The 21,462-nt window shown below is 55.0% G+C and overlaps 1 protein-coding gene across 1 annotated transcript; it reads right to left on the bottom strand.

Moving 5' to 3' along the window:
* Nucleotides 1-5,294: 5,294 nt before the first annotated feature.
* On the bottom strand, nt 5,295-13,057 carry PRRT4 (proline rich transmembrane protein 4). The gene is made up of 4 exons (XM_041002533.1): nt 12,403-13,057; nt 12,241-12,333; nt 11,774-11,893; nt 5,295-7,123 (listed from the first exon to the last, which is right to left on the bottom strand). Exons 1-4 carry the CDS (start codon nt 13,055-13,057, stop codon nt 5,295-5,297), a joined length of 2,697 nt encoding a protein of 898 aa, XP_040858467.1.
* Between the last annotated feature and the right edge of the window lie 8,405 nt (nt 13,058-21,462).

The following is a 21,462-nucleotide window of genomic DNA, read 5'->3' as shown; positions in this document are numbered from 1 at the left end:
GTTCATGTCCTGGCTGTGCTGCTTCTGACCCAGTGCCCTGCATAGCCTGGAAAAGCAGCAAAGGATGGCCCAAGTCCTTGGGACCCTGCACCCTTGTGGGAGACCTGGAAGAAACTCTTCGCTCTCGGCTCAGCTCTTGCCATTGCAACCATTTGGGGAGTTAACCAGCAGATAGAAAACCTTCTCTCTGTATCTCTCCTCTCTAGAAATCTTCCTTTCTAATAAAAATAAATAAATCTTAGAAAGAAATTAGCAGGGTATTTGTAGCTGTTTGCTTGCCGGTGTTGTTGTGTTGGATCGTTTGGGTTCAAGTGGCGGCTCTGCTTCCGATCCCAGCTTACCGCTAACATACCCTGGGAGACAGCCCTGACACCCACATGGGAGACCTAGATTAAGTTCATGACTCTTGATTTCTACCTGACCCAGCCCTGGCTATTGCAGGCATTTAACAAGTGAATCAGTAGATGGAAAATTCTCTCTCCCTGCCTTTCAAATAAACAAAAGCCCATCAACAAATCACAAAATGATGGTGTATGATCATATCAGAAGACACTGAAAGTAAAGGTAGCACCAGCTGTACGCTCACACACAGCCCAGCTCCACCCTGAGGCGCAAGATCAGCTCAGCTCTGGACAAGCTCCCCTCAGGCCAACTCATCACACAGATCTGCCATTCAGGGCCAGCAGGATCCAGGGCCATCCCATGGGGCTCAGGAGCTGCCCTGTAGGCAAGACTGCCGTACCCTGCACGGCAACCTCACCAGAAGCAATAGCCAAAGCACCTTTTACATTATTACTTTAAAAAAAAAAAGATTTATTTATTTTTATTGCAAAGTCAGATATACAGAGAGGAGAGACAGAGAGGAAGCTCTTCCATCCATTGATTCACTCCCCAAGCGGCCACAACAGCCAGAGCTTAGCTGATTCAAAGCCAGGAGCCTGGAGCTTCTGGGTCTCCTGCACGGGTGCAAGGTCCCAAGACTTTGGGCCATCCTCGACTGCTTTCCCAAGCCACAAGCAGGGAGCTGGATGGGAACCAGGGCTGCTGGGATTAGAACTGATACCCATACAGGATTCCAGTGCATTCAAGGCAAGGACTTTAGCTGCTAGACTATCTTGCTGGGCCCACATCATTACTTTTAAGGGGTGATAACATCCTCAGAGTAGCCAGACAATTCAGAAGGTATAAAAGGGGCAACCTCGGATGCAACTGCCTTAGACACACTTTGGATAGACAAAGAAGTAGTCAGCATTGATGCAGAGGAGGATGTGGGACATCAGCTTTATGAAGCCCTAGCTCCAACTAAGTAATACACACTTCAAAGAGAAAACAGCTGAAGTCACTTTTAAATCTTCTTTAAAAATAATTGTTTATTTTATTGGAAAGGCAGATTTATAGAGTGGAAAAGACAGAAAGTACCAGCCCCAAACGAGAGACTTGGAAACAATCAGAATATGACCATTGGAAGAATAGCCTTTCCTATTATCCTACCACTTGTCTTCACTGCCAGGCTACTTTTTAAAATAAGATTTATTTTTTTTGAAAGGTAGAAAGAGGACAAAGAAAAATCTTTTGTTGGTTCGCTTCCCAAATGACCTCAATAACCCAGAGCTGAGCTGATTCAAAGCCAGGAGCTTCTTCCAGGTGTCCCATGCAGATGCAGGGTCCCAAGGCTTTGGGCCGTCCTCTGCTGCTTTCCTAGGCCATATGCAGGGAGCTGCAACATGAACTAGCACCCATATGGAATGTCCCTGCTTGCAAGGCAAAGGATTATCCTTTTGGGCCATCACAACTGCCCTCACTTCCAAAGTCACCTTTAAACACGTAGCTCAAGAAAAGAAGCACATCTGGGACAAAGAGAGAAATAGAGTTTGGGATCCACTTTCTTCTCTCTTTCTCCTTCCCTCCCACCCATCCCCCAGCCCATCTTAGGAATCAAAATTCCATTCGCAAAATGTAAATGATGAGCTTAAGGCCCTCATGTGGGGAGAGCCTCCCAGCCCTGGATGCAAGAAGCCAGAGGGAAGAGAACGCTGAGAAGGTGGGCTCAAGATCCCTTTGTGACACCCCTACCAATGCTAGGTTGTAAATGTCTTGCACCCAGGTCTTGAAAGGACAAAATGCAACTGTGCCCCTGTGACCATCAGGGGGCAGCAGTCACCCACAGTGTGACACTCTGTCCCCTTGGGGAAGACAACAGCAGGGCTCACCCTTTCCATCCTCCCCATAGATCCAACCTGCTGCCCCATCTGCTTCCCCAAACGGCATCCCCCGCCCCTGAATCCATTCATATCAAGGAGGTCACACGGTTCTTTAATCAGGAATATTTGCTCATCCGTCCAAGCCGGGACACAGGCAGTGGTCTTTATTAAACAGCAAGAGCGCTGGTACCCTGCACCGTGGCTTCGAGGGGAAATCAACCGCTGGCTTCTCGCTCATCCATCAGCTCTGTGCGGGAACCTGGGAGTGTGGGGAGGTGTAGTAAGAGCACCCCAGGCTTTTCAAAGGCAGCCTCTACCAGACCCTAACCTCCCAGCTCCACTCTCCCCCTGCCTCTGCAAGCCAGACTTCCTCTAGTGTCATCACTTCTGTTCTCAAATCGCAGTAAATTATCCGTGGGATTGTGACTGTGTCATTAGTTGTCTCCTGTCTGTCTTCTTCTAAAAGGCTTTCAGTTCATAAACTCGGGGCTGGAGTCCCTGTCCTTTGTCCCTGTCTCCCCGGCATCTAGCACATGGTAATCACACAATCACATTTATATAAAGAGACTGGATGAACAAATGAAAGAAGGAAAATGATTTTGTCTGTTTTCCTCTCCACAGCACTGAGATTTGACATGGGAGGATGCACATGTGAGGATCTGCCTGCACTCCTGGGGAGCAAGAAGGAGGTAAGAGGAACGGCTGCCGTTTTCTGAAGCCAGGGAGTAGAGGTCATTTTTGCTGAGGGAAATACAAGCAGTGAAGTCTGGAGCTGGTGTCGTGGCTTAACAGGCAAGTGCCGCTATCTGAAATGCCAGTATTCCGTATGGATGATGGTTTGTATCCTGCTTCACTTCAGATCCACTTTGCAGCCAATGGCCCAGGGAAAGCAGTGGAAGATGGTCCAAGCACTTGGGCCCCTGCTACCCACATAGGAGACTCGGGTCCTGGTTTCAGCCTGGTCCAGCCCTGACTGGTGCAGCCATGTGGAGCAGGGAACTAGGGGACGGATATGTGTGTGTGTGTGTGTGTGTGTGTCCCTCTCTGTAACTTTGATTTTCAAATAAGTAAATAAATCCTGTTTTTAAAAATGTGTTGGAGTTGGTGGACTCCAACATATTTCTTGTCCCCATTATTCCATAGCCACATTTTGGAGCTTCCAGGCAGGATGTGTGGGTGTGTGTGAGACAGCAGGGGTGGGGGAGGCGGGAATTAGGAAGCTCGGATTGTTCTGTTGGGAGGTGTGAACGTGAAGCCAAAGACCCTGGGGCTGAGGGGTTGGTGGGAATGAGTGAGAGAGTAGCTGGCAAGGATCAGAGTGAGTAGGAGGTGGCCAAGAAGGCTGAGTGTAAACAGAGCAGGTGAGAGGCAGATGGAAGGGGTGGTGAAAAGGGAGCAGTTCCTCAGAGCGCCTGGCCCCGCTCGTGCACCATAAAGCAGCCCCAACGCTGGGGGAGCCACTCCAGCCGCTGTGACACCAGTGAGAAATGCCCGTAATTAGAAGGCTGGCAGTTCCCTGGGTCTCAGCCCAGAATGACGATGCAGCAAGAATTTCTGAGCCCGCTGAGCCAGGTGATGGAAGAGCCACATTCAGAGCGGCTCCAGCCCCACCCCTCAATGTGCCTGCAGCCGTCTTCCCCCTTGCTCCTCCCAACACTGCCTACTCTCCTTCCTCCAGGGCCTGGATACTCTACACAGGCAAGACAGATCTCCATCTGTAGGACAGTGCTTGAGTGTGTCCCCTGGTGCCTCGGACTGGTCTGATCTGGCTGCTGCAGCCTGCCTGCTGCTTCCCTCTTGGCTCCCGAGCTGCCTTCATTCCCACTAGCTGATGGGTAGAGTTGCAAGGAAAGCCACTTGTGTTCCTGTTTTTTCACTTGAAGTCTCGTGTTCATGCCCCTGCAGGTGTTTGTGTTATGTACAAGACACTTGGCAAAACACAGGCAAAGTGCCATGGTCAAACCTCATCTAAATTGCCCTGGTTTTTGTGCAAACAACTTCTAGCCAAATGACGAAAGGATGGAGGTGGTGGGTGCAGCAGGCTTTCTCTAAGGAGGATTTGCACCTGCAGGAGCTGATCCCCTGCAGGGGAAGCAGGTGCATGTGAGCCCAGCCCTGAAGATGCCCCATTGGTAGACAAAGATAACTTCCTCCTTGTGAATGCCAGACCATGGGGGTGTGGCAGGAGGCTGGCTAGGGAGCTGGGTATCACCTACTACCACTATGGGGGTGTGGCAGGAGGGGGCTGGGGAGCTGGGTATCACCTACTACCACCTAGGTTCTAGCCAGCTGTCCACCAGGACTGGAAGCCTCGGGAATGTCAGCATTTCCGCTTAGGACTTACAGATACTGCCACTCCCCAGAGACCCAGAGTCTGTTCCAGGGACTGCTCCTAGGACCCTCCCTCTGCCCAGACATGGACCCAGATGCTGTAGATGGTTCCTGAAGTCTGAAGCGGCACTCCTCACAACCACCCCCCCAACACACACACAAAGCTGTTCTCTGCCAATGCTATTGGTGTCACTGCTGCTATTGTCCCATTAAAACTTTTCCAAGGTCAGAACTTTCTCCTCTGAAAATATTTTATTGATAAATTAACTCTGAACGAGCTCACTTCCCACCAAGTCTCCTGGATGGGCGGGGGTGGGTGGGAGGTACTGCACACCCTTTTGGCGGGGAGCAGTCCCCAGGGAGGCTAATACTGGAAGTCTCAGGCCGGTGTGGGATTCCTGGGCCTGAGGCGGGTCCCCAGGGCTTCTGGGGTCAGCCCCTCTCAGCACCGGAGCAGGGAACGAGTGGTGGTCGGGAGTGGAGCACCTTGGGGGCTTTATTGCTGGTGAAGGCCAAGGACTGCGGGATGGCTGCCAGCCTGGCATTGCAGCGGAGGGCATCCTGCACCCTGGGCTCCAGAGAAGATGGCACTGAATTCCCTGTCAGCACCAACCTTGGCTGCTGAGCTGCCCCGCCCAGGGGCCCCGGGTGGGGCAGCAGGTGAGGAGAGGTATCTGGTGCCAGACAGGATTGGGCAAGAGCTAACAGTGTGCAGGTCTCAGGCCCAGCGGGGAGGCCCCGGGGAAGAGCTTATCTATGATGCTACAGGTCTATGGTGTCACTGCCCAGACTCAGCTCGTCGATCTGTCGGCAGGCATCCAGGAACTGCTCCTGCAGCAAGGCCTCCTCAGCCGGCAGCTCCGGAGCGGGCTCCGGGGAGTTACAGGAGGGTGGGGACAGCGCCTGGTAGGAGCCTGAGGCGGGGAGGCTAGGGCTGCTTCCCGAGGCCCGCGGGGGGCTGAGGACACAGGCCAACGGGCACCGAGGGGGCTTGTCGGGGCAGGAGCACAGGAGCACGGAGGAGCTGTCCCGCGAGAGTCCGCACAGTGAGCCCGACGAGCTGCTGCCAGGGTGCCAGGCGCCGGGGGAGGGGAGCTCCCGGGCGGCCGGGGAGCCGGGATCCTCCTCCAACTTGCCGACAGGCCCCTTCCGGACCGTGGCTCCCAGCGAGGCAGCGCGATGGAGGCCAAATCCGGGCAGGGCGTCCCCGAGGGCAGGGCCCTGGAAGAGGCTAGGGGCGAGAAGGGCCTCGCCGCAGAGGGCCTCCTCGATGCTGCGTCGCAGATTGATGGGGGACGGCGGGCGGAAATCTACGGTGGAGTCGCTGCAGGGAGAGGAGGCCGGGGATGGGCCCGGGTTGGTGTCCTCAAAGCCGCGGCAGCCGCCGCCGCCACCACCCTGGAGTAGGAGATCAGGGCCTGGCCCCGCCAGGGCGCACAACTGCAGCAGTTCCGCCTCGCCACGCGCAATGGCGCTCCCCAGGGGCTCCTTGTCCGGAGGTCCCGAGATCCAACCTCCGGGCAGCAGAGGAGCCGCGTGGCTCGGGGACAGACGGAAGAGCTTGGCCCAGCAGCGAGGTGGCACTCGAGGATTGCAGAGCGCGGGGTAGAGACCCAGCAGCGCCAGCGGGAGCGCAACGCCCACCTCGCCCAGGCGCAGGCCTAGCTGGAAGGCCCACCAAGACCAGGGCCCCTCCAGGCCCGACTGGCCGCCATAGCCCAGGGCGTGCAGCACCTCGTAGCCCTGCAGAGCCCCGCTCAGCAACCCGAAGGTGCCGGCCACTGGGGCTGTGCGCGCCGCGCGCCGCCAGGACTCCCGCGGGGCGAAAGGGCTGCGCACCTGCGGGAGAGGCGTGGCGCCCTTGAAAGCAGAACCTCCCAGGGGCGCCCCGGCTCTCCGCCGCCTACCCCGCCAGCAGGAGAGGGCCAGCAGGAGCCCTGACAAGGACGCAGCGAGGAAGGCGTGCAGCCCTCGAGAGGCGAGGCGCAGAGGCCGCAGCGGGCGGTGTGCGGCGCTTCCTAGAGCTGCAGCGGCTGCCAAGCCCAGCCCGAGGAGCAGCAGCGCGGCCAGGCCGGCCGGGCACCGCGGCGGGCGCGGCCGGGCCAGCAGCAGGCAGGCCAGCCCCAAGCCGGCGGCCAGACACGGCAGCGGAAGGTCCTGTAGTAGCAGCCAGGCGAGCGCGGGTAGCCGCTCGCGGTGCCCGTAGGCATCATAGAAGAGCGGGAAAGCGCGGGTCGCCCCGGCCAAGAGCAGCAGCAAGTCCAGTAGCGCCAGGCAGGGGGCGCCAGGCGGGCAGCGCCAAGGCAGGAGGACCAGGGCCAGCAATGCGAGCACCACCACCAGACCGAAGAGCGCGCCGACCCCGTACACGTGGGCCTCCCAGGCCAGCCCCCAGCGAGCCCTGGCCTCGGCCCAGTTGGCCTCCAGGGTCAGCAAGAAGAGAGGCAGCGGGGCGGCAGGGGGCTGCTCGCTGCGGTCAGGCAGTTTTCCCAGGCCACAGGACTCCGGGGCGCATTCTGGCTGCAGCGAAGCACTCCCCAGGCTGCTGGCAGAGACGTCGGTCGCGGCAACCGAGGTTGGGGCGGTGGGATCTGTGGGTAGAGAATGCTTGATTGAGTCCCCGCAGCCCCCTTGACCTCCCAGTCAGAGTGTCTTCCAGGAACCCTGGCCAATGTCACATCCCCTCCCCCCACTTGAGACTGGGAGGGGAGATCTCAGCTCTATCCTCCACCCCCACACGCCTTCCTCCCCTCCTTCTCTCCACCCCCGGCTTGCTTCACTGTGCTTTCCCTGAAATTGTTCTTGAGACCTCCAGGGCCTCCCCAACCTGCCAAGGAACTGGGGCCTGCCCCACCTTGGCCACCACCATCCCCACCATCACCAGAAAGGGCAGCCTAAGGAGATCAAACAAGTTTGTCCGCTTCACTCACATCCAAATCTTTGGCCTAAAATGATTTCTGGCACCCAGCAGCCAGCCACTGAGTCGGTGTCCCCGTTTGGCCTGGTGACCATACTGAAACCCTGCAAAGTGACTTGCCCAAGGTCACACGCTGGCAGAGCCATAGCTAGAATCCAGCTCTGACCCCTTTTCAGCACCCCCAAAACTCTCCACAAGGCCTTGTTCTGCATCCAGCCCCCACCCTGGGACTATGTGCACCTGCCCTTTTTCAGCTGCTCCCAACCCATGTCCCTGGCCAGTGCACATGAGCACACACGCAGCAGGAGGAACCCTAAAATGCTGATAGGCTGTGCACTCTGAGCACACATTTCCTCTTTATTCGCTGACCCACTTGCCTGCTACCCGCTACTTGAGCCCACCCACAGCTGTGGTCCCCTTGCTGCCTCAGTGGAAAAATCATTGCTATAAATCTTTGAATGCAGATGCCATGTTGACTGGACACCCCACACCCATTCCACAGAAGGTGAGACACTGAGAGGGAGTACCTGCCTCTCCAAGACTGTCTTTGAAGTCTCGGAGAGGAAGAGCTGGGGGCCCTGGGGTGGGTTAAACACCACCCCATCTGCTAACATCTTCCCACATCCTTTTGGTGAAAGAAGTGAGACAAATCCCTAGTTGTACTCTCCCAGAGCGAGACACCAATTAGAATTATTCTGGGGCTGGCATTGTGGCATAACAGTCACCGCCTGTGATGCAGAATCCCATAGGAATGCATGATCAGGGATGTTCCACTTCCAATCCAGCTCCTTGGTAACGTACCTGGGAAGGCAGCAGAACATGACCAGAGTCCTTGGAGCCCTGAACCCACATGGGAGATCTGGAAGAAGCTCCTGGCTCCCAGCTTCAGTCTGGTCTAGTCCTTGTCGTTGTGTCCATGTGGGGAGTGAACCACTAGAAGGAGGTTCTCTCCCCACCCCTCATCCCAGTTCTCCTTTTTAAATAATAAAGCAAATCTTTAAAAAGAAAAAAAAAAGTTTCATCCTAGAGTTGTTTCCACAGCCAGGCAGTTGGGGAAGATGCTAGAAGCTGGGCTTCTCCCTGCCCACTCCCCAGGAGACTCAGCAGGACTGGGAAGAAAGGGTGATGGGGAAGGACAGCACCAGCATGGACAGGAAAGGGAGGTGGACCCGAGGCAGCTGTGGCTTGAGCAGGGATGGCCTCCTGATGGTCAAATTTCTGCCCCAGCTGTGCTCCAGCCACACCTGCGCTGGACCACACACCAAGACCCCCAGAGCACTGCTACCCTCCCCCCACCCAGTACCAGCTCAGGCTTCGGACACACAAAAGCAATCATCCTCAGAATGACAAAAGAGTGAAGACTCTGGAAGGGAGGGGAGGATGGGACTGGGCAGCAGCAGAGGGCCAGGAAGGAGCAGCTCAGGCTTCAGGGCACACAGCTCCTCGCCGCCAGCCAAGGGCATCCTGGCCCCTGTTCCATCACACTGCCCAGATCTGAAATAGGGAAGAAGCACTTCCATGAGATGGAACTTGTAAGAGAAGAAAAGTGGGAATGTGAGCTCTTAGGGCAGCATGGAACCATCCAGCATCTGTCTGATTGTTGCTGGAACCATGCTGCCAGCTAATGTTCATCTCCAATCCATCAGCATTTCCTGCTGTCAGGCAGTGACCGCTACTGACCTCAAAGAATGAATTAAGGGCTTAGTGTAACCCAGACTTGCTTACAACCATGGTTGGGCACACCATTCCGATGGCCTATCCGCCTGGGCAGTGCTAAAGACGCCCACCACTGAATGCAGTGCGGTTCAGTGGGTGTGGACAGCTTGCTGGTCAGGGGCTGAACATCAGCAGGATCCAATCATGCCCTTCCTTACCCCTTACTCTCTGGCCCCTCAGGTCTCTTTAATCCTAGCCACTTCTGTGTAAAGTGGGTGAGCCTGCTTGGACTCCGCAAAGCTGCACACAGACCCTGGTCCAGCCTGCCGCTCCCACTCCCCATCACTGACCCCTGCCCCTTGCTCACCTGCCCAACAGGTACAACTCTCAGAAGTCAGTTCCACTCACCCTCTTCCCTTCTTACCAAGGCGCCATTTCTCTTCTCTGTCCCCCCAAACACTAGAAAAAATGTCAACACTCTCAGGATTCCAGGAAAATAAAGAGAAACCAGAAAACAGGGAAAGTTAAGGAAGAGCACATCTGTCGAGCAAGGAGTTCTAATGAGGGAGCGTAGCATGGGCCAGGTGTGGTGGGAACCAGGCTGTGAAAACCAGCTTGTTGCCTCGGAAGATCTCACATTTGCAGTTTCCCCAAAAAGAGCTTTTCACACTGTGATTTCCTGATCCTCTTTCCCAGGTTTGCCTCTCTGAGCAGGTCAGCTCCTCTAGGGGATAGTCCCAGCCTGGCCTGTGGCCCCTCCTGACCTTAGGGGCCGGGGGAGAGATGGAGATGTCAGTGTGAGTAATTGGTAAGGCAGGAACTGGCTGGGGAGGGGCCAGCGAGATTCATGGAACAGTCAGGCCTGATTATCCACCAGCCGCCCAGATCAAAGAGCTGGCCTGTCCCAGCTCCACTCTGGATGCTGGGAGCTGAAACCAGTGTGGCCTGGTCCCAACAGCCCTCTCCTCACCCCCACTGCCAGGATCACAGAGGATTGGTACTTGTTGGAAGGGTGATATTCAAACCATCTCACAGGTGTGATGGCGCAGGTGGCAGCCACTCAGAACAGAAGCTGGTCACGGTGGTTGGGGAGTGGAGTGAACACTCAGGGAAGGAAGGGCAGTAGGTATCACCCAGGGGGAGACATGCCCTCATAACTGGTGCCCTGAACAGCAGGTCAAGTGGGGAGGACCTAACACAAGGAAGCCCTAGGTGTTGAACATGAGCCAGGTTAGAATAGGAAGCCAAATACTCTCTTTGGTTCCCAACAACTGGACAGTGCTCCAAGCTCTGGCTCCTGAGCGCCCTCCTTCCCCCACCTCTTCTCTCTCGTCTTCCCCTGGTGGAGTGAGGTCTCTCCAGGAAACCGGAACCCCTCTGGGATTTATCCAAGATGAACAACAGCCAGGAAGAGGTTGGGTTCCTGCAGCCACCAGCGAGGAGGGGGAGTGAGGGCGGGGCTGCCAGGCTGTGGGAGCTGGGCTGCCTGATACTGTCCAGACTCATTGAACCTGCCTGGCCGGCACTGTCACCAAAGCCAACAGAGTGCCAGCCAGCATCCTCCCTCACCCCACCCCCAAAGACATAGAGCCTGCCCCCAGCCCAGCAGATCCTGCCCTGCTGTCCCCTGGGCCAAACGGGGATGGAGACTCTTGTCACGCACCCACTGGTGGTAGGGAGTGGTGTGTGTGTGCGCAGTGACCCAGTATTGGGGTGAGCTGGAGAGTCAAGAGCTGCGTTAAGTCTGGAGCTGGAAGAAGCTGGGGACCAGCTGATTCCACCACAGGGCCTGATGTGGAGGGGCTGAAAGGTTTGCAGCTAGAGTAAAACCCTTTGTAAAGCAAGCTGAGCCTGGGAGGCCTTCTTGGCCTGACAGAGCCTCTCCCTGCACACCCATGCACTCTACCAGGCAGATTCTCTGTGTCCTGGGTCAGATGGCTACAAGGTAGGGTGCAGCAGTATATTTGGGGTGCAGCTGGGGAGAGAGGCAATGTTGACCACTATTATTTACCAGCTTTTACTTTGTGCTCAGCCTCATGCCATGGAAGCTTTACTTAGACTCAGCATAGTGAGTAATATTATGAAACCCCAGAGATAAGGGAGCTCAGAGAGGTCCCGCAATCACGGACACCCAGTCAGTAATAAAAGAATTGGGATTCAAAGCCAAGGTCTCTAGATGGCAGAGTCGGCAGGCTCTCCCCACCCTGTCTATGACAGGTTCTCAACAGACCCTTGCACAAAGGTGGCGGCTGTCTGTTCCAGGTCCCACTTCCATGTCTTTCCGATAAGGGCTCTGGCTCTATCTACACTGACAGCATGTCAGGTCAGATCAGACAGTGCAGGAGCCCCGAGGCCGGGGTGGAGGTGGGGAGTGGGGCCAGGCGGCCTGGAGTGGAGGGTGGAGTTACCAGAGACTGGAAATCATGAAGGAGTTCCTGTGTCTGCTCTGCCTGTGACTGCAAAGCAGCGCTACTTACTTAACCCTGTGTGGGACCTTCCCCAGCAGCACTCTGGTTCCCAGAGGAATGAGGCAGTCTCCGCAAGGAGGAGGAAGAGTATGATGGTTTATGGCCAGGAAGCGTGAGAGTTCCAGAAAACACTGAGGAGTGACTAGCATATAGTAAGTGCTCATTTAGAGCTGTCAGACTCCAATGGGTGCGATACCTACCTGGTGGTGTGGTTGCCACTGAGGCAGAAGCTAGGGAAGTGGCCATGTCCAGCAAGCCTGGGCTCGGGAGCTCCCTCTCCCGAGGCGGTGAGGATGGGGTCAGAGTGGTGCCAAAGAACCCTGAAGACAGAGCACACAGGGGTCAAGGGCCACCTCCCCACCAGCTTTGGACTCTGACGCTTGGGGGAAGGTCCTGTGTTTCCTGCACAGGTCACTGTCCCAGGAATTGTTGTCTCCTGAGCAGGTGCACTGTGAGCTAAGCGACACGTGTAGAAGCAGAGAAACCTTCCCTAGGGAGAAGCAGCTCCTATGCCGGAGAAGTTACACAGGCTTCCCCTGAGACCAACAACCAAAAAAAAAAAAAAAAAAAAAAAAAGAGGGAGGTGCCAGTGAGGCCCCAGCATTCCGAGATCTCCCCAAAACGCTCTCTGAGCTCTCCGCTTCTCTGCGAGGCAATCAGTACTCACCTGAACTGGGGGCAGGGCTTGAGGACGTGGTGGCCCCCAGAGCGCTGGAGCCAGAGAAATTCCGGAGCGGAGACAATGTGGTACCAAAGAACCCTGCAAAAGGAGCCCATGTTGGAACTACCTCTTACCTGGCAGGGGGAACCCAGCAAGACAGGTACTCACCAAAGGGCCCCAGGCGCCCAGCGATCTCTGCCAAGCTGGCCCGCAGGCTGGGCAGTAGAGGCAGCGTCCGGTGCCCCAGCGTGGGGGCCGCCCCTGCTCTCAGCGCCACATCGAACTTCAACTCCAGCTCACTCTGGTGGGGCCTGGGAGCGCTGGACGGAGGCGCCACAGCCGTCAGGGCGGTGTCCCAAGTCACAGTGCCCTTCCTGGGCTGGTAGGGAGCCATGTGCCGGTCCGTGGACCCAGACACAGGGGGTGTGGATTTCGCAGGCAGAGAGGAGGCCCAGGGTGTAGAGCTGCCTTCAGCAGAGCCCCACTCTGAAGGGGAGTTCCCACGGGAGCCCCCCAGCAGATCCCAAAGCAGATCAGTCCTCTGCCCACCGGCTATCTCATCTCCTGGCTCCTGGTCCAGCCCAGGAGAGAGAGGCTGGCTCTCTGTGACCGGACTGCCCCAGACAGCAGCAGGTCCCCGAAGATGGAATTTGAAGTTTAGTCCCAGGTTGAGGGACAGCATGGCGGCCTCACTCTGTGGCGGTGGGGTCAGAGTAGTGGGAAGAGCCGCAGGCACAGATGAGCAAGCGGGCTGGGGGCCCACGGGCATGGCAAGCAGGACCCAGTGGAACAGTCCCAGGCCCAGACAGCCACGCCCTGCCATGGCCCTGCCTGGCCTGGGGCAGCCTGGGTGGGCGCAGGTCTTCAGCCCCTCCTGGGCACCAGTGTCCTGGATGGGGAGGAGAGACCCCCCAGTGAGCTCAGACTACAGCCGCCCTCCCTCTTCCCAACACCCTACACCCATACATGACTGCTGCTGGCCCACAAGCAGGCGCTGGGCATAGGATGCCAAGGGTTCTGCCCCAGGGGACAGGCTCCCTCCTGCACTTCCAGGCCTCTGCACAAACCCCCTTTCCCTGTGCAGCTGTCCCCTAAGTCCACGAGCAATTACGGGAGGTGGGGAGCTGGGGGCTGCGGGCCACCAGGTAAAGAGGGAAGGTGGACTCTGGCTTGCAGACTCTAGCCACTTCCTCCTCCTGCCCACCTCCTTCCCATTCTGCCCAGCCTTCTCTCCTGCCCACTGTATGCCCAGTACCCTCTGGTTACAGAGCCATGAGCCAGCAAACACTCCTGTGTGAGCCCACTGGCCGTCACAGGCCTGGATGATGTGACAGAGTCGGCAAGGCCACCCAGTCCCTACCCAGAGAAATGGGGCTTGGACTAGCAGACACCCCCTTCCTTCAGCCCCTCCCCTTTACCTCTCTTTCCTGGGTTTGCTAGCTCCTTTCCCCAGGACCCTAGAAGTATCGGGGCGCATGGGGTGGGGTAGACTTGGCAATTTCTGGTTCTCCATTCCTGTCCCGGGTTGAGGGAAGGGCGGGCAGGCTAGAGGGGCTGGCAGCTGGGGAAGCCTCTCACCATCTCTGGCCCCAGAGCACACCCTCCCATGGGCACAGCTCGTGGGAAAGGGGAGGGAGGCTTAGTTGGGGCCCACGTGCACCCAGTACCCTGACATCACACACGCAGCCACACCTAGCACCGGTGACACACTCACCCACTCACCCTTCACACCCCCTTGCACTCAGAGTCCATCCCGCTGAACCCCCACCCTGCTCCACAGGCTCTGACCCCACTGTGCTGGTCCTCCTCTGCTCAACCAGACACACACACCCCTACACACACATATGCACACATTCTGGGGAGACGCACAGCACACGCACGCACACACATCCACACCCCTCGCGGGCACACACGCACACCCTCAGCCCGCTGGGGCTCCTCAGCCAAGTCCCCCGAGAAGGGCGGGCGACACCCACCTGAGTAAGGCTGCGCGCAGCCTCGCCGGCTCTCTCTGCTCCCAGCGCCCGCCCCGGAGATGGAGCCCCGCTCGCCTCGTCCTGGCGCGGCGGCGTGGCCGATCCGCCCCCACCCACCCTGCCCCGCGGCCCGCAGCGCTCTCACCAGGCGGCCGCCCCGCGCCCCGCACTGCCACCACGCCGCGGTGCCGCCTCCTGGCTCCGAGCCTGGCTCCCCGGCGAAGCCGCCCGCGCCGGGCTCCGCGGCAGCCGCGCTCTCACCGCCCTCCCTCCCCTGCCGAGCTCCCTCGCCTGCTCGCTCCCGCGCCCTCCCTCCTCCACCCTCCTCCTCCTCCTCTTCCTCCTCCCACCCCGCCCGCGGGCCGCCCCACACCCGGGCCAGGCGGGCGCACGGAGCGCCTGGGGCGGGGAGGTGGCAGCAGCTGCACGCGCACTCAGTCACCCCGCGCTGTCGCGGGCGCTAGCGTTCTCCCGGGGCAACCCCGGGAACCATGCACAGCGCCCCTTCTCCGGGAAGCACACCCTTGCCAGAGCGAGCACGTATCCTCGTGCACACACATGCGTGCCTCCCCAAGATATATGCCCGCATCACAGCACCATATACACACGCATGTGCACCCATATGTCTTCCTCAGGACATAAGTAGCTCCATGCATGATATACACACACGCATGTACAAGCGCACACATACAGCCTGTGCCAGCCTGGCACCCATGGCAACAAGAGCCCTCGGTGAAAGCTCCTATCATGAGTAGAAACACAGCAGGAGCTTCTACGTTAGTTGTCACATTGGTCCTCCCCATAGCCCTGTGTGTCCCCATTTCACAGATGGGTAAATTAAGACCCAATAAACAACCATGCCCCAAGACAGCACAGCTTAGCAGGGCATTCAGCCCAGCCTCTCTGTCTGCCCTCTTGACCCACTCAGCGGTTTTCCCCAGCCGTACAGAGGCACAGAGAAGCAGTGGTGAGCTCAGCTGCCTGCGAGAGGTGAAAGACAGTTTGTTTGCAACACAATGTGAGGGAATGAGGAAAGCAGAAACAGAGAGCACGATGCCTGGCCGTCGTGCGAGAGTGCTTCCCCCAACCCCACCCCGCACGCCGCGCTGCGTTGCTTTGAGTCACAAATTCCTTCATGCTTTCTGCCCCAAAGCTAGTGTTTCAAATATCAGAACACAAAACACGAAGGCTCCTGGCACCGTTTAAAAGCTTTGCTCTGGAAATCCACGCAGCTACCCTACCCTGTGCCAAGCACGTGGTGGTGGGCTCAACAGCCTCCTTGTTCATTCCTCATCACACAAGCTGCAGAGAGGGAAATCGCTGCGACACACGTCTCGGCCCTGCGTGGGATCCTGGGTCCCATTGCCGCCCCTCCCGCCTCACTCCTGCCCTGTAAGGAAGGGGCGCTGCTTGGAGGACCAGAGGCGCCTCTGGCGCGGTTCCCGCGAGCCGCGCGCTTTGCCCGCGCACATGCTCAGTGACTATTTGAAAAAGTGAATAGCTGCACCAGGTTCTGAGGCCTTGGGAGAGCAGTGGGTTGCCTCTCCGAAGGGCGCATTCAGGCCTGGCTTCCCCACCCTACAATCCCAGCAGTGAGTGTAGGATCACTTCCGTCCACCCACGGCGCCCCTAAAGAAAACCCTGTACAGGATAATCCCTGGTGCGCCTTCAGGGTTGCGGAAGGGCCACATACCCCACTCTCACGGGGCTGCGGCAGCGAGGCTGTATTCTGGGAGTTCGTCTCTGTTTTTTTCTCCTATGCTTAATAAAAGCTATCCCACTGGAGACATTCGCTTTGAATCTTCCCTGTGGAAAGGCTCATTTCCTGCTAATCATGTTCACTTAAAGACTTTTAAATGGAAATACAGAAATAAACATACCCCAGGACATGAAAATAGCAATCCTGCGTGACTAAATGGGGTTATTCCCAGGAATCATCTTTTCAAAACTATATTGAAAAGGGAAGTGGGGGTTATGAGTTCAGATGACGATTGAATGCATGCATCTCATTTCTCTCCTGCCCAACGTGCCACTAAAACTTCAGGAAAGAGATTGTGAAATGAAGAGACAGACCTGCCAGGATGGCGAGACCAGGAAGAAGAGCAGCGACAGAATGTTCAACACGGGATGGCAGGCAGTCCCTCAGGTAAAAGCAGGTCCGTTCACGTGGTGTTGTCTTCAAGGACCAAGATGAAATGCAAGTTAACTTCTGGACTTCTTCCCTAATTCCAGACCCCTGGGAGTGGTCTTTCCCCATGTGCCAGCCCGGACGGGACAACACAGCAGAGAAAGCATGCAGAAAACCAGAGGATGAAAGCGCCAGGTGATAGGAAATACTAAAGGCAGGGAAGCTGAGCTTCTCCCCAAGCCAGGGCTTTCAAAGCGGTGGGAGCAGGACCACTGCTCTCCAAGCTGGACACTGCAAGATTCTGCTCCGGGGCATCTCACCAGCCCACAAAGAGAGACTGAAAGTCTGCAAAAACATCCCAGCTACATTAAGCACAGTGGCAGATTACAGCCATGACAAGCCCTGAGCCCCTGGCCACCTCTTACCCTCAGCCTCACCCAGTGAGCAAAGATCACCAGATGTCCAGGCAAGTTTCTAACACAGAAGAAAAACACAAAGCAATCAGAAAAAGTCACTCATGAAAAACAGGCTCTGTACAGAGAGCAGAGGTCACCAGGACGAAAGCAGATGCTCTCAGATACATGACAATATACTGAGTCAATGAAACAAGAAAGGCAGAGCCTGAATCCACCTTGCATGCGCCCAGAATCCCATATGGGCGCCAGTGCCTGTCTCAGCTGCTCCACTTCCCACCCAGCTCCCTGCTGGTGGTCTGGGAAAGCAGTCAAGGACAACCCAAAGCCTTGGGACCCTGCACCCATGTCAGAGATTTGGAAGAAGCTCCTGGCTCCTGGCTTCAGATCAGCTCAGCTCCAGCCATTGCGACCACTTGGGCAGTGAAACAGTAGATGAGCTTTCCCTCTGTCTCTCCTTCTTTCTGTAAATCTGTCTTTCCAGTAAAAATTAATTAATTAAAAAAAAAAAGGGCCACAAAAAGCAACAGTCTAAGACCAGCAGCAGCAGCCATGTTGTCCCAGAAAAGGAAAGCATGGCAACAGAAACAGCATCCGCCAGCACATGTGAGACTTGGGTGGGAGTGGGGTGTGGAGGTCGAGCTCAGTAGGGAAGATGTGGAACTCCCCTGATGAGCCACTGCTCCTGCGGTGAGCATGAGAGCTGGGACCAGGGAGAGACCAGGCTGCACAGGGCTGCAGCGTTGGCCTACACGCGATCTAGGTTAGGAGGAGAGCCAGGTTGGGCTGAATGTATTCACTGGTGTAGGGTAAGGGCAGGCTGGTCGGACTTTGCTGCAACATCAACTGGCAAGTGCTGGGACTAGGGATGACACTGAATGGCCCCTCCCCTTCCCCAGTTGGAAGCCTGGGTGGCTTTTCCACCTTCCCCCCAGATACAGGAAAAAGTTAAGGAAAGTGTGAAAATAGTGCTCCTCATCCACTTTCCCCAATCCTCAAGTTTCCCACCCTACTATGTAAACGTCATCAAAAATAAAGTTAAAAAAAGAATAAAATATATTCAGCAGTTAAAAAAATACACTTTTAAGTACTATTCTGAATGTATAACTTGTTTTTCATTAAAATTTAATTATGCTAATGTAACTTAATATATTGATAGGTCAGATATGAAAAACAGGATCATTTTGATATCCAAAGGGCACACTCAGAAATTAACAGTGAAATTTTTTTCTTTAATTAATAATAATTCGATTTCAAAAGAGCAGCTGAATCCATATTTAGCAGTTAAATACATTAGGAATCCCTGCTAGGTAAGAAATGGGAATTCTGCTACCAACGTTGACATTCAAATCTGGTTTTCCAATTGCAGCTAATGCAATCAGACCAGATGTAAAATGAGGAGGGCAAAAAGAATAGAAGGAGGAGGAATAAAAGAAGGAAGAGCAAAAGGAAGAGGAAAAACACTAAAAAAAATTTTTTTGGAAAGGATGAAGGAGAACATTATTATTTTATGAGGCAATTGGAAAATCTTTAGGAAACATGTAATAGGATTAAAACTACAGAAGGAAGTGCTGTGTCACCGTGGATTCAGCTGATATTTGCAATGCCAGCAGCTTCTATCAGAGTGCCAATTTAAGGTCCGGCTACCGTGCTTCTCACCCAGCCTCCTGCTAACATGCCTGGGAAAGCAATAAAGGCTGGTACTGCCACTCAGAAGGAAGACCAGGATGGAGTCTCACTCCCAGCTTCACCTCCCCAAGTGTCTGGCCGATGTGGCACTTTGGGGAGGTGAACCACTGGATGGAAAATCTCTGAGCATCCCCCCACCTGTCTCTATCAGTCTACCTCTCCAATAATCAAATCTTTTACAGCTGCAAAAATCAGTATGATTACCATCGTGAATATCAAGTGTACTGTGAACATGTCACCTTCAAACAGGCTGAGTGTGTGTTATCATTTTAAAAACTCTTTTATCCTGTTTCTCAGAGATGAAAAAAAATGAAGACTCCTTTTAATAAAAAATTAAGGCTTATATACCTGCATCGATACTGACTATATTAAACTTGGGGATAGGCCTGGCACAATGGCTCAGCTGGCTGAATCCTCAACTTACAAGTGCTCAGGATCCCATATGGACACAAGTATGTATCCCAGCTGCTGTGTCCCATCCAGCTCCCTATTTAGGGTCTGGGAAAGCAGTAGCGGATGGCCCAAAGCCTTGGGACTCTGCGGCCCGGTGTGAGACCTGGAAGAGGCTCTTGGCTCTCGGTTTTGGATCAGCTCATCTCCAGCCGTTGAGATCATTTGGGAAGTGAACCAGTAGATGGAAGGTTTTTCTGCCTCTTTTTCTCTCCGTAAATCTGATCTGCCTTTCCAATAAAGCAAACACTTATTTAACAAATAAGTAAATAAAATAAAAATTGGGCCCAAGAATCCTATGCAATAATGCAATATTCCAGGGGCAGGCATGTAACGCAGAGATTAAACTGCTATGCAGAACACAGCTGCATTTCTTATGAGTGTGCCTGGTTAAGACCTGGCTCCTTGCTTCCCGTTGCAGCTTGCTGTCAGTGTGCAGCCTGGGAGCAGGAGGGAATGAGCCTGGGAACAATCCTTGTCTGTTGATGGAGACTCAGTGTCTCACAGGGCCATTCATTCTCTCCAACTTCATTTGTTTCTGATGCTATTCCAATTAAGTTATCAATCTTATTTTTCTAAGATTTGAAATAATTATATCTAAGATTCATTTATAAGAATAACAGGCAAAATACTTAAGGACCTTAAGAGAAAAGAAGAATGGGGCCCAGCATTGTAGCCTAGTGGCTAAAGTCCTCACCTTGAATGCACCAGGATCCCATATGGGCGCCGGTTCTAATCCTGGCAGCCCTACTTCCCATCCAGCTCCCTGCTTGTGGCCTGGGAAAGCAGCAGAGGATGGCCCAAAGCTTTGGGACCCTGCACCCATGTGGGAGATCTAGAAGAGGCTCTTGGCTTCGGATCTGCATAGCATCGGCCGTTGCGCTCACTTGGGGAGTGAATCATCGGACGGAAGATCTTCTATGCCAACCTCCATAGATTCCTGAAGAGTCTATTTAGAATTCAAGACAAAACAAGCCATCAAGTGGATGACACTTTAGACACATCTGTCTTCTAAGAAGCACATGAACGTCCAGGGTGTTGGACTAGGAGTCCCCTTCCACCACCCAGTGACCTTCCGGTCCAGCCTGCCTGAGCTCAGCACCTCCTATCCCCACCTGCCCCAACTCCCTCAAGGTAGACAGTAGAGTCCCAATCAGGATATTCCTGGGGACTGAAGGAAGAGTTACGCGACTAGGAACAGCAGTGGAATCAGAGTCAGCAGCCAGAGAGGGGGATCTGGCTTGGTCTTGGGAAGACGGAGGGGAAGGGCCGTTGTAGGAATGAGCAACAGGGGTTGGTGGCACACTGGGTGAAGCCACTGCCCGAGATGCCGGCATCCCAAATGGACACTAGTTTGAATCCCGACTTCTCCACTTTCCATGCCCTGGGAAGGGTGGTGGTGGATGGTTGGGCGCTTGGACTCCTGTCATCCATGTGAGAGACCTGAAGAAGCTCCTGGTTCCTGGCTTTGGATTGGCTCAGTTCCAAGCATTGCCACATGGGGAGTGGCCCACTGGATGAAGGATCTTCCTCTCTGTCTCTCCTTCTATCTGTTTATCTGCCTTTCCAATATAAATAAATAAATCGTTTTTTAAAAATAATAAAGGGGGAAAAAATGAGTAAAAGACAGGTCTAGGGTAGGGTTTCTCAGCCCAGCCTCGTGGGACTGTCCCGTCCTAGGCAGATCAGAACACTCACCCTGGCGCTCAGAAGCCAATGCCAGCAGGTGGAAGCCCGCTCCCTTCAGGAGAGATGAAAAATGGGGCAATGAGAAACAGAGAGGTGAGTGAAGGCTGCTGGAGGAACAGCGACAAAGCTCCCTGTCCCGCTCTGGACCCCTGGCTCTCCCCAGCTGCCACTCCCTGTCAGGGCTGCCGTGGTGACTTCCCCCTTGTCACTTCCTTTGTCTTTAGTTCTTGGGCATCCCAGGTGGACCGGCAAGGGTCAGGAGGTCTCCTACACACATGACTTAGTCATTAAAAGCACAGCCACATGTCTTCATCTTCTAGCGACAGCTGCTGCTAGGCCTGCCTCAGGGGTTTCCAGCTGCCTCCTGAGTCCCTTGACTTCCCTCCAGCTGAACTGCTTTCCGGGGTGTCAGATTTCTCGTTTGTAAACCGGGAATAATAGTCCTTCCATCACACGGAGTGACCTGAACATGAATCCACAGGACTCAGCACATAGAAATGCTGTGTGCTTGTTTGGCACTGTCATTACTGTGATGTTATGACCACAGGGGGTGAAAATAAAGCTCCTGGGAGGAATAGAGAATGAGGAAAGGGGTGCAGACATAAGTAAGGGATGAATGTGGCTGGGAAAGAGGCTGCTTGGGGCCAGCGTTGTGGCGCAGTGGGTGAAGCCCCTCCTTATGATGCACCTGTTTGAGTCCCAGCTTCTCTGCTTCTTGTCCATATTCCTGCTGATGTGCTTGGGAAAACAGAAGATGGCCCAAGTACTCGGGTTACTGTCATTCACATGAGAGACCAAGACAGAATTCCAGCCTCCCACTCATCTGCTGTAGCCATTGGGAATTGAACTAGGCAATGAAAACAATCTCTCTCTCTCTCCCTTA

The sequence above is a fragment of the Ochotona curzoniae genome, unplaced genomic scaffold (genome assembly GCF_017591425.1).
Source record: "Ochotona curzoniae isolate NIBS_2020 unplaced genomic scaffold, NIBS_Ocur_1.0 scaffold_2476, whole genome shotgun sequence".
NCBI classification, from domain to species: Eukaryota; Metazoa; Chordata; class Mammalia; order Lagomorpha; family Ochotonidae; genus Ochotona; species Ochotona curzoniae.
Note: the sequence above shows the minus strand (reverse complement) of the source record. Positions and strands in the feature narration are given on the sequence as shown.